The 22,312-nt window shown below is 42.3% G+C and overlaps 1 protein-coding gene across 1 annotated transcript; it reads right to left on the bottom strand.

The window, feature by feature from the left end:
- Positions 1-9,553: 9,553 nt before the first annotated feature.
- tmx1 (thioredoxin-related transmembrane protein 1) lies at positions 9,554-16,997 on the bottom strand. The gene is made up of 8 exons (XM_018727352.1): positions 16,773-16,997; positions 14,964-15,079; positions 13,254-13,299; positions 11,830-11,958; positions 11,607-11,652; positions 11,398-11,499; positions 10,889-10,952; positions 9,554-10,748 (listed from the first exon to the last, which is right to left on the bottom strand). Exons 1-8 carry the CDS (start codon positions 16,952-16,954, stop codon positions 10,519-10,521), a joined length of 915 nt encoding a protein of 304 aa, XP_018582868.1. The 5' UTR covers positions 16,955-16,997; the 3' UTR covers positions 9,554-10,518.
- Between the last annotated feature and the right edge of the window lie 5,315 nt (positions 16,998-22,312).

Here is a 22,312-nt window from a genome sequence, read left to right as displayed (position 1 = left end):
TGAAATAAAACTTTCCAAAAAAAAAAAAAATCTGTGTAATTTTTTTGCGACTGTTTACAAATATTACTGTTTAGTGTGGAAGCACTCCATAGTCCAACACTGTGTTTATTGCACGTAGCTTTTACCAAAACAAATACTGAAATATTTAAGTGCCTAACATTTATAAGACAGCTGGTAGTGTAGTGGCTAGAACTGCTGCCTTTGGATCCAGAGTTCAGAAGGTCAAATCCCACTTCTAGCTGTAAGACCCTCAAGAAAGATACTTGTCATAAAATCGCGCACGATGGCACTGTGGGTTTGGCCACGTCCTGCTCTCTGGTGGGTCTGGGGTCCAAGTCCTGCTTGGGGTGCCTTGTGACGGACCGCATTTGTTCTTTTCTATGGTGTACAGCACTGTACTTTGTGCTGAAGACTGTTGATGACAGAGGCCCCCCACTATGTGCTCGTGTACAAAACGGTGCGGCACATCTAAATTTCACAGCGAACGAGTTACCCGCGCCTAGCGTGCAAATGACGTGTCCCGGCGAAGCGTGTAGGATCGCTGCCCTAGGCAGAGCGGAAAACTGATATTATTAATAATCAAACAGTCAACCGACTGGGGGTTTTGTTCTTCTTAGACGCAGTTCAATCCAGAAGAACAAAACCCCCAGTGAATTGATACCAACCGCGGTTTAGACACGGTTCAATTCAGAAGAAGAAAACCTCCAGCCGGTTGACACCAACCACGGAAGCCTACGAATCAAATAGTCACTCTGCGTATATAATGAGTTCGCCGTCAAAAGCCTTGCTTGAGTTTCACGCACCCATGTCCTTCACCTTTCTGTCCACTCCACTGTATGACGGCGTCGCTGCCGTCCAGCATACGTCGCCAGTTAAGGCACTTAATGCCACTGGGCTGACGGTCAGCGTAGCAGAAAATAAGCCAAGCAAGGGTGCAAGAGATAAACAGTTACCCTTGAAAACCCTTGGGGGCGGAGCCGCACGAGCTGATTACTGTTTTGGAGCCAGCACCGCACAGTTGAGTCGTTTTTAAGATTATTTTTCGCCGAAGACATGCGGTTCACTATCTTGCATCTACATTTAGGAGCTTACAGATCATTAATTACAATACTCAAGATATTACGTGTCACCGCACGACCGCTGAGCGCTCCCACCGAGAGGAAGGGCTTCCGTTCGGTAGAGCCCTGCTCACGCGGGAGTCCGCGAGCTTCGATCCGCTCGCGCCCCCATGTTATTCTGAAACCCCGAAGAAAAACGTATGTTGACTTGCCAAAGTGCTCTCCAATTAAAAATGCGAGCACTGTGACTCAGTGGCTCTTCTTGACAAAGTGCTGTAATTGGCCCCTTGTAATCTCTGTAATTAACTGCTTGTAATTATGCCGTCCTCAGGACCGGGAGTGTGTGTCAGCGCTCTCCTGAAATAGTTCAGCCGCTCCTCTGCTCGTAGACGGATGGAAAACCCTGGCGAGGAACACCTCGTTCGAATGGAGGCAGGGTTCCGCTCCAGCTCTGGATGCACGGAGTCAGCGGTAAAAGAAGAGGGCCACTTATCATGTTGGAGAGGGGGCAGATCCTTGCTCCAGGCTGCTGGTGTTGTCTTGTCAAGCAACGGTTGTAAACAGCTGTCTTACACCTTTGGGAAACATGAAAAAACAAAACAATCAGAACAAAGTGGATAACGGTGCGGTTTTATTCAAAGGAAAGATCTCTCGCTCTCACACACACAGTCTGAAAGCGCTTGTCCCAACCAGGCTTGCGGCAAATCGGAGCCTAACCCGGCAGCGCAGGGCGTGAGGGGACACACCCGGGACGGGACGCCAATCCGTCACAAGACACCCCAACCGTGACTCGAACCCCAGACCCACCAGAGAGCGGGAGCCAGTCAAACCCGCTGCTCCTCCACACCCCCTTGAAAGAAAAATACAATATATACACACACACACATTTTCAGAACCGCTTGTCCCATACACGGTCGCAGGGAACCAGAGCCTACCCGGCAACACAGGGCATAAGGCCAGAGGGGGGGGGAGACACACCCAGGACGGGACACCAGTCCGTCGCAAGGCACCCCAAGCGGGATTCAAACCCCAGACCCACTAGAGAGCAGGACTGTGGTCCAACCCACTGCACCACCGCACCCCTTACAAAAATACAATATATAAATTCAATATTTGTACGTATAATGTGATAATTTTTCTAATCATTTAAAAAAAAACTGTAGAACTTAACCGATTTTGACATAGAACAATGTTATACTCACGCTGAAATATTGTGTCTTATTTTACATTTGCAATTAAGCTCCAGCATAAAGTTTCAGCAATTATTGCACGGAAAAATTATTCGATCTTATTGTTAATTATGTCACAGGTATTAAAGAAAAGCATTAAAAATATAACATAAATATAAAAAAAATAACATTCTGTATATTGCCTGCCATTTTATAATCATTTATGCTTCTAGGACACAGACACTTGTTATCTCCCTCCAAACAAGGTAAAATAGGGTGCAGGAGCAGACAAAGGGTGTATAACCATATCGCTGTTCTTTAAACACTTCTTCTTCAAACGTAAATAATCTGAAAAATAATAATCGTAACATTGTTATTGTTGTTGTTGAAGGGGTGGGGCAGTGCTTCATGGATGCGTCAAACCAAAGGCTTCTCTTAAGTAAATATTTATTCTGATATTTACATCGACAAACAGCAGCTCCCTTCCTGCGCCCAAGAGGCGGCAGTGAAGTCACAAACTGCTCCTCTCACTTTCCATTTAAACTCTTTGTACCTCTTTACTGCGGACACTTGACAGTACCCACCTTGAACGCTAAGTCAATTTTACTAAAAATGAGGGCATCCGGTAAGAAATTCCACCGCGGTAATTTAAATGTAAATTAATATTGTTCTGAACAGCGATCAGAATTGCGGTAATGATGTTACGGTTCACCTTAAACTATGTGATTGAAACATATCCACTGCACATCATTCTGCAAAACTGCATTTCTGTTGTAACTGTGGATTTGACGTATTTTGTTGTCATCTGAGCGAATTTTCCCTAAATTTTCAGGGAGGGACACAAAAACAGGCAGTGTAAGAGTCACAGGAAAAAAGCAAAATGCAAGTAAACTTTTACTTTTTTCAGAGCCCCGGGGCATCCAAAAAATCTTCACGTTGCTTAGACGAAACTCTGCAGTAGAGAAAAAGGCATGGCTTAAAATATTCTTCATTTACCCTACGTGTCATTGTGTACCGGAGTAAGAGATACCGTAATTCTTCAAGATCTCAAACGGTAAGACTTATTTACCATCAGAGGCCATGAAGAGTATAATGCACATGCATTATTGCAGTAAGTTCACAGAATGCTGAGAACAAACTGTCTGATATCTGCCTCTGAGATAATGTTGCTTCACCCTGCTCAGCATCAGAACTGTGACCTCGAACCCTTGACCCTGACCTCTTACCAATTTGTGACTGGGATCCAACAGCATCTTATCTCCTCCCAGTCCGTAGGGCCTTTGAAACGGTTCGACGGGGAGTCGTTGCTGAAACACCAGCACACCAAGTGCACATGTTAGCAGCTTGTAACTCACCGCTAAAGACTTGTGGGGATTAGGAACCAGATCTCAGACATTCCTACAGTCTCTCTAATCACCGCAACTTCATAGGCGGCGCTGGGTAGAAGCGAGAGGAATCCACTAACTTTCTCAGTGCTACGGTATCATGTGTGAGTGCTGGCCAGTTTGACCTGCCCTGGGGTGAAGATCCAGGAGGGGAGACCCAAAGAGCCCCAGAGGTTCAGACCTCCACCAGCCACCGCAGAGAATTATCATCTCCGACTTCACATCTCTATCACCCTAACCCTTTCACCTGATGGAAAGGTGCAACATATTCATATTCACTTATTCATCTCATGGTGCTCCAGTCGACTTACTAGCGTTCCCACCAAGAAGGAGAACTTTTGCTTGGTAGAGCGACGCAGTTTAAACCAGTACTCGGACATTTCTTCGAGGAAAGGCTGGAGAAGCTAACGGTTAATTATTAAATATGCACTTTAGTAAGATGGACTGCTATGATTTGGAAAGGCTTAAAACATGTTCTTATGCAATCGGGGTTGCGCAAATCTGGAAGCAATTCTGGGAATCACGGACGAGAAGATAGAGCAGAGGGGTGGTGAGATGCGATACATTGTAGAGCACAAAATGAAGCACTTATGAAACAATGTAGGGAAAAGACAAGTAGCGCTGAGAGGATGCTGAGCTACAGGAAGAAACTGTACACGTAGGCCACGTTGGTCAGGTATTTCAAAAGACTTAGTTGTGTTTTTCTGATGCGGACACTTGTTGTCTAGTCATGCAATGGACTGCGGTGAAGAACGTGTAAAATTTACCGTGGTGTATTCTGTGTAATCGAGTTTCCTATCACTTCCTAACAGTACGTGTGTGAAAAGTAAAGGTAAATGTATAGTACGGATTTCTTTAGTGTTTCATCTTCACATACAGAAATTTGCAGGGTTCCCTCTCTGCTGTCAGCCTCAGAGCTTTGCACCTGGGAATGAATTTCTCGAATAGAGAGATACTCTTTATAAAGAATCATAATAATCTTGGATTCAGTCGATATTAGTAATACTTTTACAGTATTAGTCAACTTATTCCCAGTCTGCTGATGCACCGGTCAGGGTCAACCAGACCCCCAGCCTCTTTCCAACATCCCCAACATCTGGCAGCAGATGTTTTTAGCTCCATAAAATAAAATTAAAAAAAAAAAATTACTCACACTTGAAAAAGCTGATGTGAATCCAATACAAATTTTCCTTTCTGAAAATTCTCTCATTGTGTAAAGTATATTTTACATTACACACCTGAAGACATGCCTTGTTAACCAGATAAACAATATAGATCATTAACGTTATCAATCAGTGATCCAAAGCGTCATACGGTTTTGTATGAAGAGGAAAGATTCTTCTGCACGGTTTATTATTCTTCCTCTGCGCTGGGACCTAAGCGCACATTGGCAGAACCAGATGTGCACAGTGGGTTTATGTACTGCAGTTAGCGCTCTGTTTCATCAACAAATCTTTGTTGCTATGGTAACAAATGAAGAGGACCGCGGCAAGCTGGGGGTCTGAATAAACATGTTCCAGGACACCGCAGCCAGGGAAGAGTCTGTCATCATCCAGCTGAGCTCCTCGGCCAGCTATCGTGCGCCTGCTCTTCGTTTTTGCCATCCGCATAATGCAAAAACTTTCGTATTTCTGACACTTTCTTGAATTGTGAAGTAGGTTCCGTGGAGACCTTTGAAGGGTGTTCCACTGAAAATAGTCGCCCTCTCTGATGCTGGAAGTTCTATGAATTTCTTTCTATGCCTGTTTTATTGATCTCGTTCTCAAAGTACCCGTAAGCCTGCTATAAATATTCCAGGGTTTTACTTTGCATTTTAACGTATGCTCTCTGCATTCAGGAAAACCGTTGACATCTCATAGCTTCAGCATACGCTCAAAAAGGTTTGCAAATCAAATTCGGGATTCTTTGTGAAATAGACCTATTCCACCCAGACAATATTACGATTACCAGCGAAACCGTGAGTTTAGGCGAGTAAAACCGCATTATTATAATGTATGGTTGGATTTCTTAAGGAACCATAAGCATCCGCATCATCAAGCTAACCGCACCACTGAGTAGCTCAAGAGTGACATTTCTGAAGAAGTACGCAGTACGCATTCCGGGAAAATTTCGACTTTTTACAGGAAATGATCGGTTTTCCGTGGCTCTAACAAACACGAAACTGGGTGGAGGACACAAGAGTCACTCCAAGGTCCAGAATAAATGAAGTCTTGTTTTCCCCTCACATCACACTTCACCCTTTATCCCTTTACAAACTCTATCTCAAATAACATCGACTGTTTTCCCGCTGAAGTCCTGCAGTTCGAGAGAACCCCTTGGGCCCACTGCGAGCTGAACGGGGTCTCTTTAGTACGGCACCGAAAAGAAAACGCACTTTGGTGCGCTGCGTGCCGTCCATATACTGTACACACAGAAACCACGATGCCCTTAGTCTCCTCCAGCCTCTTGCAAACCGATGAAATGAACGACCACGTTCAGCAATAGCTGCTGCAGTTTTAAAATGCCATTTTGCTGCCCCGCTTAAATTAATCCTACGGTTGTGTGCCATGGGACATCATGTCGGAGCTTCCCGCTGCAGCCGGCATTCGCTTACGTTGTTGATCCCTCATAAATTACAGACTAAACAGTTCACCGCTGACAGTCATTGTCTCCTAAGGTCATATGAGTTTCACATGTGCAGGACCAGAAGAACAAAGGAGCGGGTAGCACCGCTGTCTATCTCACTAATGACGACCCAAAAAAAAAATCGCGCGCACGGACTTCCGCCAGCAGCGAGACGAAACGCCGCCTGCCAACGATGCCGAGGACGAGCTGTTTTCGCTCATCTTCTCTATGGGGAGACATCAAGAAGACTCATGCCTGTTGTTCTGGATGAGTTCATAGGAAATGTCAGGGAATTTCCACAGCGCTGTGAAGGAAAAAGGTTCAGGGCTTCACAAAGACACAGGAAGCTGTTTGATTTGCAGATCTCGAGCCTCAAAGGACCTCGAGGAGCCCAAGGAGGCGTTTCTGTGCGTGCCGTGGTACACCGCCACCTTGCCCCGCTGTGCAAGGCTACAAAAGGAGGGAGAGGTCAATGCCCTCTGAGAGTCTGGATTTCTTATTTTTTTAATTTCTTTAGGGCTAACTTTGGCTTCTGCAGCGGTACCTTATGTCTACGAATCTAATGTATTTGCACAACCGCCACAATTCATGTGTTCTAAATTAAATATTGGTGGCAAAGTGAGTAGCGCTGCTGTCTCACAGCGCCTGGGTGGTGCGAGAGGACGTGGGTTTGATCCCCGCTCAGTCTATGTAGAGTTTGCTTGTTCTCCCTATCTCTGTGTGGGTCTCCTCTGGGTGCTCTGGTTTCCTCCCACAGTCCAAAGACAAACTTGTAAGGTGCTTTGGAGAAAAGCATCAAATAACGAAATACACACTGCACCAGGTAGCACCTCATTCTTACCAGAAAGACCATGGTGATTTCAAGATACAGCTGTTCTCACACCTAGTTTGTTGGACCCTCAATTTAAAAGCAAATCCAAAAACATTACCTGGTTTTCCAGTTCAATGATATTGCTTTGCAAAAGTAGTGTAAAAAGAAAGGTACTTCCAGCAAAAGCACAGTTTTTTTTCCTGCGTTCGTTATTTCAGGAGCTCTTGCAGCGTTGTTGTCGGAGCAGCGGCGGTTACAAGCGGTTACTCCTATGTGTTTACAGCTACTGAGGCGGTCTTACGGAGGAAACGCGTGCACTTCGTGTCTGTCATGATGGCTGCAGGCAAGAGGTGGTTTTGTCCTTGTGTTCTTATCATGTCAGAAGAAGGCAAGTACCGGCAGCAAGCATCTCCGAAAGCGATTTTCTTTTCCAGCGTGCAGCTTGTTTTCTCACCTGAGATCACCTACATCCCAGGTTGTATGAAACACAATGACAAATGATTTTATTTAAATATGGGTGTTACTTCGTCACATGCTTCCAGGTGTGGAATTCGCTTTGACGTTAACAGAAGCCCCAAAATGAATGAACTCGGGACTGAAAAGAAACCGTAATCGTGAAAGCCACATATAACTGATAAATGGAGTTTGAGGGTGGCGGAAAACAGCTCCAGTTGTGGTCACAGCCACAGCAATGAGGTACAAACAACAATTCAAGTTCTGCTCCAGTTCTATGATTTGGCAGCGCTCCTCTGGCATAACAGGGAGAGTACAAATCAGAAGACACTACACTAGGACAGCCAGTTTGCCAAACATGCAGGTTCCGATCTCACCAATTTCTGACACCCATTAATCCCCCACATCAAACGAGTAAATGACAAGAGTCGGATGTCCTTGCTCAGGGCTGAGTGGATTCTTGGAGATTGTCCTCTTAATTCATGAATAATGAGGAGGGACATATTCAGGGAAAGGGGACACAGTGGCCCAGCTTGGGAGCGGCTTGGCGGGTGTGGGGTTTGAGCCCTGCACATGCTGTGTGGAGATTGCACGTTTCTCCCCGTGTCTGAATCCCCAGAAAGACACAAAAGGCGACAACAGCAAATCACTTTCGTTCCTCCCTTGTCACGAAAACCAGAAAAGTGGTTGCTGCGAGTCAGGATTGACTTGACGACTGGCACATACACAATTACGTATTCAGGGCCTGCATGAGGGTGACCAAGTAATGTACTCACCGTACTACTAAGCACGTTCAGTCTCAGGTGCATGTAGTCACAGATGTTTGGCTTTTAAAAAAAAATTCAACAAGGTGCATTGCTGAACATGGTATTTCTCAATATTGTGCTCAAGGCCAGTGGAATGGTAATACACCTTAAAAGGACACACTTGGTTGTACAGTTGAAGAAAGAACATTCCTTTCCAGAGTTGTAAACACCGGAAAGAAAGTTGTCTGGGCAATTCTACTTTGTTCCAACTTCAATCATGTTCAGATAAAACACATAGTATTGCATATATTGGTCATTCCTAGATATCTGAAAATCAACAAGAATCCTACATGGACAGTACCAAGTCAAACAACCCAAGATTAGTCAAGCTGCATTAAAGCAGCAAAGATGTTTTTGGTGACCAACATAACACAACAGAGTATTCAACAGTACAGTAACAGATAAGTACCTTAACCAACCCTATTACTAAACCAGTAAGATAGCTTCTACAAACTGGTAGACAATGAGGATGGCATTTATTTCAATGTATAAACTGCCCAAAAAGGCCATTACCTTATCAAACCTTTGTTTTAAAGTTTCTGTAAAAATGTCAGAAAGGAGTAAGAAAACATCCATACATAGAGTATGGAGTTCACTCAATGTTGTAAAAACATGCCATGTAAGAAAATAATTTAAGAAATGGCTCCACCCATAGGCTCACAGAGGTAATACACCAATTGCCCCAGGTGAAAGTCTGAGCCAAAAGATTTGTTTCACCCAAAATTCTGACTACGTGTACACGTAAGTGCAAGCAAAAATAGCACCATAAGATGTATTTAAAAGTGCAGGGCCTCACTTATACATTAAACGTATAAGGAAAATGATCAGTGCCAGATAAAACATCTTTTGAAGTTGCAGTTTGACAAGCACACACTGCAACGGACTGACATTTCGTTCTTTGTAGCCGAGCACACAGGGATGGGCTCCAGATAACAACAGCCCTGCCTGGGGTAAGGGGCTACCAATAGCAGGTCAGTGAAAAAGGCTCCAGTAACATCCATCTCATACTCCCACATCAGAACCAAAAAAAAAAACAAAACACACACACACACACACACACACACACACACACACACACACACACACACACACAGGAACTACACAGTCCTGCTAGTCAAACTTGCCAGCTATATGTAACAAATAGTACAATAACTGATAAGTAAACCATGTGTGGTGTATATTGTAAGAATTTCTACATGTTTCTATTGAGCAGACCTGATGTGGGGGGGACTTTGGGGTAAAGGGAAAGCGCACCATTCAAATAAATGTAGCAGAACTGATCTTTGCACAGTGATACATACTGTTTTCAAAGACCTTTAAGATCTCAGTTTATTCCATGGTTGTATGTCAATAACATTTGGTTAGATACCATTCATTATTTTAAGGAAACCAAAAAAGTAAAGCCACACACGATGCAGAGAACACACACTTATGTAATACGGATGAATGGGTATCACGGGGGCTGTACAATTTTACAAAAACTTAAAATATTGCTAAACTAATGTTACAAAACTAGAGATAAATTCTAACAATTCACACATAAAGCACCTCTTTTATGAAACTTAAACAAGTTGAATAAATAAGAGGACTTGAATGGTTTTTGTAAAGAAACATCCCCAAAACATACAGAACTTAGCAGGACAGCCGCCTGTATTGCTATAAAAGTGGATTTTAGGTGTAAACCACCTGATCTGATCCTCCAACTCTTCATACTAAAAGCCATTTACTCCACTCTTACACGGAGTCCTTGTTTCAACAGAAATAAATATCAGCACTAGCGCTTCCAACGGAGTAATACAGCAAATGAAATGTGCAAAGAGGTCATGTTAAGGTGTATGGGACAGGAAAATACAGCTGTTTTTAAAAGTCAGAAGCAAAAGATAGTTTTGCAGTCTGGAACATGGAAACGGACCTGCCCATAGTGATCCAGAAGGAATTCTAGTGGGAATAATATAATAATTATACAGAAATGCAGAATTCCAGTGTACCGCATTTAAGAACTAAAGCTAAAGCTCCAAGGAATGGAAGGGATGTAACTGGCTTCAACTGGGAAAGAGTGCTAGTAACACAAGCAATTTTCTGGTGAGAAGATTCCAGAGAGCTCTCAGCATGGCAGACAGTAGAAGGACAGGAAAAATAGGCAACCAGACTTGGTGTTCCTGTTGTCAACTGCTGTTCGGTCCAGGCATCCTGCTGTACAGTGTGCCGTTAGGGTTTCAGCTCTGGTCCCATCTAAGTGTCCTCCTCCTGTACGCGTGAATCGCGCACCCTTTTCCGCAAAGCATCTTCTGGGAGCCCATCGCCTTTGGACTCTGTCTGGCCCTCAGGCAGCCCTGTCCTCCTCTTCCTCCATACCTCCTGTTCTCCATCAGCCTCCTCTTCATCATCATCATCCTCCCCATCTGCTTCATGCTCATCCTCTAGCTGCTTGATTAGCCTAGCTTGCTCCAGGGTCTGTTTCTCTGTAAAACAGTTTTATAGAAATAATGCAATACTCCAATTTCCTTGACCTATCGCTATATCATAAACAGATAAACACATACACTTTATCAATTTTCTAATCAACAGTTTGTCACTAATGTGCTTTTTTATGATTACTTACTCTGATAGGTTTGTGAGGTGAATCGTCGTGATGGGAAGACACAGTCTGCGATGAAAACCAAAATCTGAGAAGGCACAACATGAGAACATTAGACTGATCCTGAACTTTAATAAGTCTGCAGAGGAAAATAAGCTGAAGACAATTTAACTTGACTGTGGCAACACAAGAGTGCTCTGAACAACTAGAAAGAAGCTTTTTGGTACACCCAGGTTTTCATTTTTTTTTACTGTAACAAAAATGTTGAAATCCAGCTGAATTGGCAACGAAGGAAATCCTAACTGGAAGATCCTAGCTTGCAACTGATGCAGAAACAGAAGATTAGGAATCAGTACGTAGCATTTAAAGTCAAAGAATAAGCTACTTAGATAATTAATTACACAGATGCTTTACAAGGCCACATGAGAAGCGTTTTCTGCTGTAGTTTCTGCAATATATAGTTCAATGACTGACAGATTTGTGCCTGCTGACAGAGGTGGTCAGAGTTGATGCAATGCTTGATGTGCACTCACCAGTCCCAAAGTTAGACCAGAAAAGAGGGTGGCAAGGGCAAAAATGGTGTAAGATCCCCACACTGGAATCCCCATCTGCTCAGTGAGGTAGTTGTGGCATTGCTGTACAAACACAAGACAGTGAGATCCATTTCAGTGTACGTTTTGTTATTTATTGTGAGCAAGACAATCATGAACACAGGAAGGTCTAACTTAGGTGCTAAACCTACCCGTATAAACATTGACAGCTTGAAAAGCGCCGACATTGCATTCATCCTGCAAAACACACAATTGGAAAATTACCGTCTAACTCAAATTCATAACATCTGTCTTCTCTAAGACCAAGATTCTGAAACAAGAAGTTAAGAAGACAGCAAAGTCTGGGTGTGCTGAAGAAGAAGTATAGAAGTAGTACAGCTACCAAAGAATAGAAAGGAAATCAGGGTAACTCACAGAAAAGAGGAAGGCCCAAACCAGGAAGACACGGGCTCAATGCTCTGCCATTTCTTCTCATCGATGAAGCTGAGGAAATCATCCTTGGTGCGTGAGCCTTGATACCGCCGGAAAATGCCATCCTTACAGCTGCAATACCAAAAATGTATTATTGACCAAATATAAAAATGAGTCCACAACACTGTACCATTAAACTTTACAGGCAAAAAAGCAACATCCTACATGTTGACTAGATAGCAATCAAAGTGTTATTCAATATAACTAACATTTACAATCATTTCACCCTGTTTCTCATAATCATTTGTTAAAAATTGCCAATTAAACACAAATCTCAGGCCATGACTAAGCTTTCTCAGTTTGTCATTTAACATAACTTCAGTGTCCCCACCTGGGACAGTAGAACAGTAGCAAGTAGGAACAGAGTCTTATAGTGCAAGATAGACAATCCAAGCTCCTTTCCTCTGTAACACCCTGTTTATGGAGACTATAACCCTGAAAAGGTTAAACAGAAATAAACAGCTGAACAAATGGCTAATTACCTGGATATTCAATTTTATACACAGCAGCACAGGAATTACAAAGCAAAATATCTCACTGTTATGGTGGTTTACAACTGCAGCGATGAACCAATATGAAGAAATACATTCAGTACAAATGTAATTTCTGTCAGCATCTCTTCTTCCTTCAGTTTATTCATCAGCTGCTACCACTTTTCTCAGTGTGGTGTTTTGCACTGCAATAATCCAGTGTTTCATTGTTTATCCATTACTACCTTTGACTGTCTTAAATCTATCCCATATATGGGCAAGAGATATGCATTTAAATTCAGTTAAAACTTTCTCTAATCAGTAGCAATCAGAAGTTTCCAGCCATTTACACTGATCATATTGATCATGCACTGATCTGATGTATTTGTTTTTCTTGATTTATGCCTGTGTTAAAGCGCTCTGCGTCACTGCATGAGAATAGCACTCTATTAAACTGAATTGAACTGAATATTCAGAGATTGAAGACCTATACAAAATGCTTCATGACCAATAACTTCAGAGAATGTTTAGACAAGACTGTCCCATGTCCTATTTAAAAGTTACATCAAGGTGGGAAATGCTTTGCACCTAGTTGCTGGTAACTTTATTATTTACAGTAACAGAAGTGGCTCAAAGTCTGAGAACCAGGAAAAAAGCAAGTTGGATATAAATCTGTATACAAAGCAGACAACACTGCAAAATATGAAACCTACAATGAATTACATTTCCTCTGTTGAGCAACCATACAATTAGTATCCAAATCTTTTGCTCTGATGCTTAGGTCAAAATATCCGAGAAATGTGGACTCCTCATAACGGGTCATAAAAATCCAGTACAGTGGACAAAGCAGAAGTCCAAAACCCAGCTTTAGGTGTCAGCCTGAATTCAGAGACTTACTGATATATTGTTGGAAGAGCTGTGATAATGAAACGTCCACTCAGACCTAGAGCAAAGACAGAGAAAGGGAATTAGATTTAAGACCATTTCAACCAACAGTTCCTCTATTTAAAAAACTATTATGGAAAATCACTAATTAAATCTTTAATGTTTGAAGAGAGAAGGCCTCACATATAACAGAAAAACAATCTTCATATGGGTTTTTTTTTTTTTTTAATATTAAATCAATAGAGAAAGGTTAATTTGTTGCTTTGCTGACATATTTCTCTAATTTGACATTTTATACAGCTGGGAATTTTTACTCAGTTTTGGGAAGTGCATTGATCAAGAGTATCTAAAGCAATAAAAAGGACAGGGTTTTAACAGCAGTATTCAGAGTAAAACCCCATGTCCTTAACTACAACATTTCTTCCCTACGGATAATGCGTTTGTCATGTTTTCACCTACCCCTGCCTCCTTTTAGTAATTATACTGTTCATATTATCTAGTTATTTCAATTATTTGTCTAATGAAATACAGTTTTGTAGTTATTAATAAATCAATTAAAAATAATACACCCAATCCAGACATAACAGGGTTAATTTGTTCCATGAAATCCCCCATCAGTCAAATTTTCATTGTGAGAAGGTGACATTTCAGGTAGGTGGGAGAAGTGGTTCCTGGACCCCCCCGCCCCAAAAAAAAAAAGGTACAAAATTATTTCCCACTTGTCTTTTGTTATAATTTCAATCGTTCATTATAAATAAAACCTTGTCCTATGTAGTTACAGAGGTCCGAAGCTCAAGGCCGGATACAGCCTTAATGGAGGTATTTGGAAAATTCCGCTTACAGATATTTGCGATACAAAGCTAGCTTATTCTGCAAAGCACAGGGATACTGCAGCATTACAGGTCCTGTGTGGTACTGCTAGCGTTAGAACTCCACCTCTTGCTGAAGATACTTACCCTGAACTGCTCCAGTAAAAGTTATCTAGCTGTACAAACGGGTAAAACACTGTAAATATTCTAACTCTAAGTCAGTTTAGAGAAAAACCACACTAATTAATATTGAAAAAGTACATATTTCAGTTGTGATATTACCTTCACTGAAGGTTGGAGGACAGCACAATAGGAAGTATATAGTTGGTTTGGTTTAAGACAAAGCATAATGTCCATAGGCTTTGTAGAGTGAAACTAAGTGTGTGTAAGCCAGCCAGCTGAATCAGACTCTTGGTTTTTACACGTTTGTGGTTTTCTGGGGAAGCAAGGAACGGAAGTAGTTTGTCACCGGCTTTTTTTTTTGTACATGTCTGTGGGGTTCGAACACTGACTTTACTGTCCCACTGCGTCCCTCAAAAGACAGCAGGTACTGAATAAAAACACTTTCACAAAAGTCAAATGACTTCATAATGGTCAAAAAAGCAGTTGTGCTAGGGGGGAAAAAGAAAGAAAGAAAAAAAAACCTAGAAACTAATCCACCCAGCCTCATGTACTCTTAGTAACAAAACCTAAAAAAAAAAAGGTACACATTTTCATGAACTACAGCAGTGCTTTTTTGTTGTACAGGACCTGGCTATACAAGGGCTGAGCAGATTTGCTGTAAAAACCCTTCTTACAAATTTCAGGAAAACCAGTGAGACTACATTTTTTTTTTTTTTTTTTAATTTGAAAATATAAAGTACTTTAAGATCCTGAGAGAAGCACATGTAGGGCTGAGACAGAATGCACACACCCGGCTGTTCTGTGACATCCACTTTGGCGACGTTAACTCCCATGTCCTCACCCCACTCTGCAAAGTCACTCCACACAGGCTGCAGCTGCTGGCAGGCTGGACACCAGGGGGCATAGCTTGAAAACACAGGGACACAACACAAATCAGTTAATCATAAAATATAACTATACACTTTAATGTGATCAGATTATAGCTATAATAATGGAACTTTGTAAAATTTCTCATTTTATCAATCATACATTACATATTAAGGTTATTTCAAGCACTTCCCCAGACCTAAAGTGATTAAAATTAAGCAACATTCAAAGCTCTAAATTATTCTCCTCAATTTTCCAAGCACTAGGCATTTTAATATATGGAAGATAATGAGTTGAAATTCACAAATGAAACAGCAAAAAACACTATTTGCATAAATACCAAGTTTTTTTTTTTTTTTTTTTTTTTTTATTAATAAAAAACCCCAATTGCATATGACCCTTCAGCAATAAGCTTGAGAGCCCAACTACAAATCAGCACATTATTCTGTACATGGGGCACAGGTACAACAGATGAAAAAATGAATGTCAACAAGGCACAAAGGTAGGAAATGCACTCATAGCCAATGCAAGAGAAGGAGCTTGATTGTTTCAAAGTTCTAGCTCCTCTTAGAATTACAGTTAACAGATGGTCATACAAGCTGTCAACAGTCCTTACTAATAACAGACTCAACTATTGTCCAGTATGTTTATTTTTGTTCCCTGCATTTAACCCATTGGCTCAGTCCACATCTGAAGGTCAACTATGCTCAAGAGAGAGAGAATACTTGTCCTTTTCACTTACAACTTCCCAGCAACAGTTGCTTACATTAAGGTCCTGTTCCAAACAACTGGGTGTGAGTGAAAGCATGTAAAAGCATTTCTCTGAGGGTCAAGTTGTCCCAGGGCTAAAACAAGTGATACTATGTTTTCCCACCAAATGCTGGGACATACATAGATAGAATATTTAAAATATTAAATCAGAAGTGAACATTTATTAACCATACTGATATTTATATCTTTTTGGGATGAGCAAAGGAATATGATTAAACTTAAGGACAGCAAGCAAGCCCCTGGTAAGTTATGGCTGTCATTTTGCTACCTGAGGGTTCCTGGTTTAAATCCCACTCCAAGGAAGCAGCAAAACATACAGTAAATTATCTTTAAATTCTCATGCGGATCTTTTATAGGATCTACGGCATCAATCTAATGTGCTCTTCGGCACCACATTACCGTAAATGACTGAAATGAACTGAGGGTCTGCCCACACAGACATCTTATCGTCAGTTTACAGACACTGTCTGAGACAGGGCAGCTACAGAAAAGCGATAATGTATTGAAAAGTTAGCTGGGGAGAGGACACATCTGCAGGACACACACTACACACGCCCCTCACCACCATGTGCTGTCTTCTAGCTCCGCGTTGATGCTGGCTGAATAATACTAGTACCACTATCGTCACGCCGGGGGAAATAAACAAAGAACCGATTGACGTAAAACAGCGAAACTTTCAAGCAGCAGGCACAATCTTGTTGTGGTAATTTTCCGATAGGTATCATACTGTCCGATATACCTACGCTAGTGTCAGTTACCAGCTGGTTGGGAATCATCACAACTGAGAAGAAGGTTAGGTCGACAACTACGACACAACACATTTGCTCAATCAGTGTTAGTGTTCAAACCCAGAAGTCTAGAATGTTCCCCGGTGAAAAAGAAGCGGCACACGATGTGTCGTGTCATGTCATGATAACCACACACAGACAGTGTGTCTAGGACTGGACTGACGTCAACTTACAATTCTATCATCCACTCTCCTTCCAGGATTTCCTCCCAGTTGTTGTCAGTAATCACTCTCAGGTGGTTCTTATGCGCCAAGGTCGACAGTGAGCTCAGCCAAACGACAAGAACCACAAAAGTGAACATAAAATGGTGGGTTTGTTGCCAGAACGCCGCGGCACACGGACGCGAGAGCGCCATGTTCACTTCAACGGGTCCTCTTCTGCTTCCGCTCGCGCTGCCTCTGAACCCGCCCATACGTCGCGTGTGCGTGTTAACTGCGCGCCTTCTCCGCGGCAATATCTGTGACGCGTCAGCTCGAGAGCGCTCCCTATTGGACACTGCGACGTTTTACGTCGCTGAATTTTTTTGTTTTTTTCCCCTCACGGATCAGAAGGGATTAGCTTGGCAAGGGTGCGGTTCTCCACACCTTGTCCAACTCGACGAGTAAACATTAATTCATTCGTAATTTACATTTACATGCATTCATTTAGCGGACGATTTTCTCCAAAGCGACGTACATAATTTGTGCATAGGAGAAAGAGACATACCTGCAGATGTGTGATCATACAGTAACGACGTTCATCACAAGTAGCTGCATAAAACTTTTACCAGAATATCAACGATTGATCGATTCCTAATCACTTTCCTAGTAGTTTTTTTTTTTTTTTTTTTTTTTGAGAGACATTTATGTTACATTGCAAGAGTGGCTTTGAGGATTTCCGACAATTAAAATCTTTATTCAATGAATAAATCCTAAAAACTGTCATGCCAATAATATCTAAAATAAAACAAAAATCAATAAAACCAACTAATGTAAAGACTGCATGACAGAACCTTTAAAACACTAAAAAAAAAACATACCCCAAGGCTTAAACCCATAAATAATTAAAAGGAACTTACCCGCTAACTCCTCCGCTGGAGAGGGCCGGTGCCCTGGCCTGTTCCCGGGGTGTTAGTAAATAAATTAATTAACACAATCATGCCACACAGGTGGTCATTTAACTACCTGGAAGTGCAATAAGTGCTATAAATTCTAAAAAAAATTGTGCAGCTGAATGAAGTGTGTTAAAAGAAATACGAAAACCCTACACCCAACATAAAACACGTAACGCCACAAAACACAATCGGAGTCCTCCTACTCAACTTTATACAAAAACCGCTGCATCCGCAAAGCCACCGGCGTTGTGAACGACCCCTCTCACCTCTCATGGACCCTACGCCATTTTGCCATCTGGCAGGAGGTACGGGAGCATCCGTGCCGCCACCAGCAGACTCCGCAACCGTTCCCCCAGAGGCAGTCAGATTACTAAACACCTTGCTGCCTCCCAACGCTCACCTGGCACAGTCAAACAGCTAACCCAGCATGACTCCATACACTACAAACTGCCTACAGTTCACAGCCATTGTCCGCATCCACGTCCTTGTCCCGTATATATATTTACCGTCGTGTCCTCTGTTCTGTGTTGCGCCACGGTATCCGGAAAAACGACATTTCGTTCCACTGTATACGAGCTATATAGAGGAATGACAATAAAAACAACTTGAACTTGAACTTGAACGACACTTACATTCACCAAAAATAGGGGTTGCGGTGTTTTGTAAGTGCCAAAGGACGTGTGTTACTTACCCAAGGATGGAGCTACCACAAACCTGTGGGGTTCCAGCCAAAAGAGGCCCTTCCACCTCTCTTTGACTTCTAAGTAACCCCATTGCGTGACGTTCTTCTCCATCCTAAATGTTAGGTTGGCCCAGATTTTATGATACGCACCCTGGACGCCTAAGTCTACCCCTGTCTGGACCAGCTGGGTTCTTGGGTTCCAAGTGTCTGCATGAAGGGAAGATGCTCTTATCTGACAGCCCAGAATTAGCAGGTGCTTTTGCATACTAGAGCACTGGGAAATTGTTTACCCGGGTATGGATGTAACTGTAATCAACTGTAAGCAATCAAGTTTCATACCTTCCTGACCATAGGCAGCCTCCTGCTGGGAATCAAACCTGTTTACAGATGTATCACCTAATCACTTCTGCTGCGCTTTTAAGTTTATTAGGTTGGTGCTGCACCACAAGGAATCTCACACATTCTTCCCCAGATGATCATATTTTTGATGATATACTACTACCGTTGGCACATAACTATCAAAAGAATAAACAATAGCTCTTTTGACCATCTCACTAGGCTTGTTTGAGTTTGTTATGTTCTCATTTGGATTTTGTAGAGCATCTACAATATTCCAGCAAGTAATACAGTTTGAATGCACAATGACTGGTTCGCAGTTTATTCTGTATGTGCTATGAATAATTTGTGTCTATGTGTAGTATGTCTGGACGTGACAACCAAGGCAATCATTTCCATGGGACATGATTAATGTCTGTGAGATGTAACTATGAGATGTACGTCGCTTTGGAGAAAAGTGTCTGCTAAATGAATAAATGTAAATGTAATGTAAATGTGAACTTTCTGTCCTGTCGATCGTACAGGAACAAATGAGAGCATGAAAGGCAATGACCAGCAGAGGGCAAAGAAAAAGAAATGATAACAGTTTGGTAAACATGAACAGCACAGCAGTATGGATATGGAGTACTTTGTTTGTCACACCCTCCCACTCACACATTGAAACAGAGAAGTCCTTGGGTGTTGTTAACTCTCCTTTCCATCATCGGAGCGCCCCGTTTCTAAAATGCCCACTTCAATTACCTTTTTGATTTCTTGCTGAACTTTTAAAGCAGTGTATCAGTCATTCTGCTTTTACATTTTGACAGCTGGACCTGTTTTTTTCTTACTGTATTTAACATTCAGCAAACTTTTACACAAAGGACCATCAGGTTATTATATTAATTGCCCTCTGGAGTATAACTGCAATCCTGTCTGTAGAATTCTATATTCTGTCCTCTCAACTGATATTGCTCTTTTTAACCTTGTACCCGTTTAGCAACTGGGGTATAGTCCTGCTGTTTCTATAAATTATTTTCCAGTAAACCGGGCTACAAATTACCGACAGTAAGTCACATGTTCTCATTACTTGCAAGTTTTTTGCGCACCGTATAGACATGGCTAAGAACACGGACCCCAGAATAAGCACAACTGAAGACTGAAACATGATTATACACACACACACACACACAGTTTCAGAACCGCTTGTCCCATACGGGGTCGCGGGGGAACCGGAGCCTACCCGGCAACACAGGGCGCAAGGCCGGAGGGGGAGGGGACACACCCAGGACAGGACGCCAGTCCATCGCAAGGCACCCCAAGCGGGACTTGAACCGCAGACCCACCAGAGAGCAGGACTGTGGTCCAACCCACTGATGATTATACATGTTTTTCTTATCCCAGTTATAGTGCTTTTAATTGTTTTTAGTACAGTGCATAAGTTTAGAAATATAAAGTGAGGAAGTGTAAAGTAGTGTACTGCATTAGATCACAGGCTCTTTTCAAAACAGTCAAACTTATTTCCCCTGCCCATTCTCTTAAAATGATTTCTTTCTTCTATAAACACACACACACACACATTTGCAGAACCGCTTGTCCCATACGGGGTCACGGGGGAACCGGAGCCTACCCGGCAACACAGGGCGTAAGGCCGGAGGGGGAGGAGACACACCCAGGACGGGACGCCAGTCCGTCGCAAGGCACCCCATGCGGGACTCGAACCCCAGACCCACTGGAAAGCAGGACCGTGGTCCAACCCACTGCGCCACCGCGCCCCCCCTTCTATAAACATTTTTACTATAATTTCCTATATTTCTATAATCATTTTTTTTAAATCAGTGATATGGTAAGGACTGAAGTGATTTGGAGCAACATGCCAGCATATTTAGACACTAGTTTGTTTGTCACACCGAATATATGGACTAAACTGCCCTGATTGTCATGAGCAGCTATGCTGTCTTATTCTTGAGCTGGAAATATGTGTACAAGCTTCAGGTTTAAGTCTCAAAGCAGTAGCTAATGTTTAGTTAATTCAAGCACATCGTTATTAATGCAACTACAACCAACCAACCAAGTTCAAGAACAGCTCGTCCCGAACGGGGTCGCGGTGAGCCGGAGCCTATCCCAGAGACATTGAGCGCAAGGCTGAAGGGGTGGGGGGAGCACACCCTGGATGGGACACCAGTCCATCTCAGGGCCACAACTAGGCATCCAGGCACACAGCCAGGCAGAGGTACTAAGCAATTGCAGGACAAGCACGTTGCTCAAGGGCGCCACAGCCAGAGGCGGGCATCAAACCGGCAACCTCCTGAGCCTAAGGCAGCTGCTCCAACAACGATGCCACCAATCGCCCGATGCAACCACAAAAAAACTGAATAAACAATTTTGTATGAATAGCAATGTTATAACTACTGCAACCTCAAAATGCTCAAGAGAGTGTCTTCCATTCTATGGAGTTTTTGGGCCATCATTTAGAAGTTATTTTTGAAATTAATAATTTGCTGTAAAGCTCAGTGTTCCTCTAGGTTCTTCTTGCATGTATTCACTAACATTTTTGTCCTTGTCTCTGATGCAGGTTTTTTAGAGCCACTATTGTTTCTTAAATCCCATTTCATTTGTCCTGGTTAGGGTTGTGGGGGTCCAAAGTCTATCATAGTATCACAGGTCACAAGGTTGATAGGTGTACACCCTGAACACAGTGTCACCAATGTACCTGAACTACATGTCATTGGATTGTGGGAGGAAACCAGAGCACCCAGATGAAATCCACGCAGACACAGTGAGAACACACAAACTTTACGCAAATGAGCTGGATTTGAAAATACGCCCAAACATCTCAGGGCACTGTGAGACAGCAGCACCACCATTGCACCTGCTCTTTTTGAAAATCTTATTTAAAAAAACATTTAATTGTGCAGCAATGTCAAGCATTTTTAATTCACATTTGCCTGCTATAGCTATAGTGCTTTGTAAGGCTAGTAAACAGTCCCCCAAGGATGGATGCAGTAGTAATATCCATGCAAGCTGCAAGAATATGCCAAGTTCCGTGACACAGAAAGGCAAGGATGCCCTCAGCTTTTTACCAGCTGTCACCAAGTCCAGTAGCTTAGCACACCATGCACAAATGAGCAGAGTGACTCACTTCTAGAAATAATGGTATAAAATAAGTTGAGTACTTTTCCACTTTGCCTCAAGTGTTTTTAACCTAAGGGACTGAGGTTTGTTTTTATTTTATTTATCATTTCTCGCTTATTCATTATTAACAAAAACATCACTAAGCATGTGTGATTACCCAAAAGTCATTACCCAAAATGCCTTTGTGAAAATCAAATGGGTAGAAACCCACTCATGTTTCAGTCGGTGTTTTTACAAGTGCTACCTACCTTGATTATGATGCATGCACTGGTTATTCTGAAGACAAGAATATATACTTTATTTAATTTGTGAAACTCGGGACTCTGAAGCTCCCGGGAAGCTTCCCTGTGACTTCTGCAATAACACTGAGCAAATGCTACTAGATTTTAGTAATGCAGTATGTCACCTCACTGATGCTGTCATAAAAGTGGGAAAAACATTCATTATTCATGTATTATTATGTGTGCAATGGGGGGATGCAATGGTGCAGC

The sequence above is a fragment of the Scleropages formosus genome, chromosome 15 (assembly GCF_900964775.1).
Source record: "Scleropages formosus chromosome 15, fSclFor1.1, whole genome shotgun sequence".
Lineage (NCBI taxonomy): Eukaryota > Metazoa > Chordata > Actinopteri > Osteoglossiformes > Osteoglossidae > Scleropages > Scleropages formosus.
This window is presented reverse-complemented; position numbering and strand designations above follow the sequence as displayed.